We start from the raw sequence: 3,549 nt of genomic DNA, 5'->3' as shown, positions 1-3,549 counted from the left end.
CGCAGCCGCTCGCAGCGAGGCGGGCCGGCAGCAGCACCGCCCGCCGCAGGGGCCGCAGCCGCTCGCAGCGAGGCGGGCCGGCAGCAGCACCGCCCGGCGCAGGGACCGGAGCCGCTCGCAGCGAGGCGGGTCGGCAGCAGCACCGCCCGGCGCAGGGCCCGCAGCCGCTCGCAGCGAGGCGGGCCGGCAGCAGCACCGCCCGGCGCAGGGGCCGCAGCCGCTCGCAGCGAGGCGGGCCGGCAGCAGCACCGCCCGGCGCAGGGGCCGCAGCCGCTCGCAGCGAGGCGGGCCGGCAGCAGCACCGCCCGGCGCAGGGGCCGCAGCCGCTCGCAGAGAGCGGCGGGGCGAGGCGGACCGAGAAGCGAGCGCAGCGGTAGCCGCTTCCGCTTCCTGGGAAGTGCTTCCGAGGCCGGGGAGTACCGGCAGCGCTTCAGCCGTTGCGGCGGCCGTTGCCATGGCAGCGCGGGGTCGGGCTTCCGCTGCCGCGCGATGGAGGCCGCGCAGGTGCCCGACGGGCAGTACACGGCCGTGGTGTACCGGCTGATCGGCGGCGGGCGGTACGCCGAGGCGGCGTTGCTGTTGAGCAACGAGCTGCATAAGAGCTGCCGCTCGCGGGGCGGCCTTTCGCTGCTGGGCTACTGCCAGTACCGCCTGCAGAACTTCAAGGCGGCGGCCGAGTTCTACGAGCAGCTGGTGGCCTTGCACCCGGAGCTGGACGCGTACCGGCTCTACCAGGCGCAGGCCCTCTACAAGGCCGGGCTGTACGCCGAGGCCCTGCGAGCCGCCAGTCCGCTGCTGGACCTCCCTGCCTACCAGGGCCGGGCCCTGCGCCTGCAGGCGGCCATCCTCTACGCCCAGGGCGACCTCCCGGCGGCCAAGAGCCTGGTGGAGGAGGCGCTGGCAGCCGCCACAGACAGCAGCTCCGGAGCAGCCGAGGACCCTTCAGAGAGGGCCAATGCCGAGGTCAGCTTGGGCTGCCTGCTGTACCGGGAGGGGCGGCACGAAGAGGCCAGTGTCAAGTTTGCCAGCGCCATGCAAGTGGTGGGCTACAGCCCCGAGCTGTGTTACAGCGTGGCGCTGTGCTACTACGCGGCCAAGCAGTACGCCCCTGCCCTCAAACACCTTGCTGATATCATCGAGTGCGGCATCCACCAGCACCCAGAGCTCAGTGTGGGCATGACCACTGAAGGCATCGATGTCCGTAGCGTGGGCAACACGCTGCTCCTGCACCGCACGGCCCTGGTGGAGGCCTTCAACCTCAAGGCAGCCATTGAGTATCAGCTGCATAACCTGGAGGCAGCCCAGGAGGCACTCACAGACATGCCACCGAGGGCCGAAAAGGAGCTGGACCCAGTCACGCTGCACAACCAAGCGCTGATGAACATGGACAGCCAGCCCACAGAAGGCTTTGAGAAACTGCGGTTTCTGCTGCTGCAGAACCCTTGTCCGCCAGAAACTTTTGGAAACTTGTTACTCCTCTATTGCAAGCATCAGTACTACAACCTAGCAGCTGATGTGCTGGCAGAGAATGCCCATCTGACCTACAAACTGCTCACACCTTACTTGTACAACTTCTTGGATGCCGTTATTACTAGTCAAACTGCCCCTGAGGAGGCTTTCCACAAGCTAGAAGATTCAGCAGGGATGCTGACTGAGCAGCTGAGAAAACTCATGAAGCAGGTGCAGGAAGCTAGGCAAAACTGGGATGATGAAGCTGTAAAAAAGGCAGTGAATGAGTATGATGACGCTCTGGATAAATATGTACCTGTCTTGATGGCCCAGGCAAAGATCTACTGGGACATGAAGAACTACGCAATGGTAGAAAAGATCTTCCGCAAATCAGTGGAGTTCTGTAACGAGCATGAAGTGTGGAAGCTCAATGTGGCTCACGTGCTCTTCATGCAGAACAAGTATAAAGAGGCCATCACCTTCTATGAGCCAATAGTGAAAAAGCACTATGACGACATTCTCCGTGTGAGTGCCATCGTGTTGGCTAACCTCTGCGTTTCCTACATCCTGACAAGCCAGAATGATGAAGCAGAGGAACTGATGAGGAACATCGAGAAGGAGGAAGAGCATCTGTCTCTTAATAATCCCAATAAAAACAGCTACCATCTTTGCATCGTCAACCTAGTCATTGGTACCCTCTACTGCGTGAAGGGAAACTACAACTTCGGTATTTCAAGGGTCATCAAAAGCCTGCAGCCATACAACAAAAAACTGAGCACTGATACGTGGTACTACGCCAAGCGGTGTTTCCTGTCCCTGCTGGAGAACATGTCCAAGCACATGGTCATGCTGCATGACAGCGTTATTCAAGACTGCATTCAGTTTCAGAAGCAATGTGAGCTGTATGGACGAAACATCCCAGCTGTCATTGAGCAACTTCTAGAAGAGAAGAGGATGCACAGTGGGAAAAACACAGTTACCTACGAAGCCAGGCTTTTGAGGGCACTGATGTATAAGATCATTGGGTGGACTGCATAAATGCTGTTTCCATACTGTAGGAATGAGAACTTTGTTCTATCCTTAAGCTTGTGAGGTGGTTCTCACCCTCCTGGTATGGGTCCATAGTGGTATAGGTTTTTCTTCATGGCTTACTTTTAAAGATTTTGTCCTGTATTTTAACAACATTCAGTGGAAAACAGGACATTTGCACCAAAATAACTCAGTAATCTGACACGTTACATACACTGTAAGAGGTGTTGACCAAGAACTTGCAGAAATATCATACAGCTTTCATCTGTAAAGTATTTTATCCTTCTGAGATGTGGATCAAGTTTCTTTTCATGGGCTGACAGTTGAAAATATTTTTTATTTAACACTTGAGCACAGAAATTGAAGAAACAGCTGTTCTGATTCTCTAATTTGTACCTGTGTCTGAAACATTTGTTTCGTATGCTCTTTTCCAAGGCATTTTTAGTATGTTACAGACCATGTTGATAGTATAATAAAGCACTGCAAAAAAATGGCTTAATAATAAAAAGTCAGCCCTACAAACATTAACATTGCTTTTTGTTAACTCGGTAATAACGCACAAGTGTTCTGGAAAATTGTGTATCTAATACAGGGGGCAGGAATACATGCCAAGAGGATATATTAGAGCAGTACCTCAGTTTAGGTCTACCCTTGCAGTAAAGTTCATTGTGACTGGATGTAACTGGCTTCAGAGACATTGACCATTGCTGCCCCTTTTGCTTCTGCAACCCCCAGGGTGTGTCCCCTTCCTCCTCTTCTCCCTCCCACCATCCCCTTAGCAGCTGCTGCCCTACTTGACCTGATTGCTAACAAGTGCTTAGTTGATAATGCAGTATCCATTTGCAGCCTGGTCTGTTCCTTTAATATAAATGCTATTCCTAGAATATACCACTCTCTGGTAAGAGACCTGTGAATGTGAAATTAAATTATATTATTTTCCGTATTTCTCAAAAAAAGCACATAACTTTCCATTTCATGCGAGGCTTACAGCTTCTGCCTTTAGGTGGAAGAAGTCCACTTCTCACTGTCTTCTGTGTGTTACTGTTTCTGTATCACCTGTCTGAAACCCTG

At 54.0% G+C, this 3,549-nt stretch overlaps 1 protein-coding gene across 1 annotated transcript; it reads left to right on the top strand.

Moving 5' to 3' along the window:
* The first annotated feature begins 422 nt into the window (after positions 1-422).
* On the top strand, positions 423-2,988 carry LOC104562922 (intraflagellar transport protein 70B). Its single transcript, XM_010209206.2, has one exon. It carries the CDS (start codon positions 490-492, stop codon positions 2,485-2,487), a length of 1,998 nt encoding a protein of 665 aa, XP_010207508.2. The 5' UTR covers positions 423-489; the 3' UTR covers positions 2,488-2,988.
* The last annotated feature ends 561 nt before the right edge of the window (positions 2,989-3,549 follow it).

The sequence above is a fragment of the Colius striatus genome, chromosome 11 (assembly GCF_028858725.1).
Source record: "Colius striatus isolate bColStr4 chromosome 11, bColStr4.1.hap1, whole genome shotgun sequence".
Lineage (NCBI taxonomy): Eukaryota > Metazoa > Chordata > Aves > Coliiformes > Coliidae > Colius > Colius striatus.
Note: the sequence above shows the minus strand (reverse complement) of the source record. Positions and strands in the feature narration are given on the sequence as shown.

Bases quoted from the DNA above. Each gene is read 5' to 3' on its own strand.
- LOC104562922 (XM_010209206.2), top strand. From the start codon at position 490: ATGGAGGCCGCGCAGGTGCCCGACGGGCAGTACACGGCCGTGGTGTAC.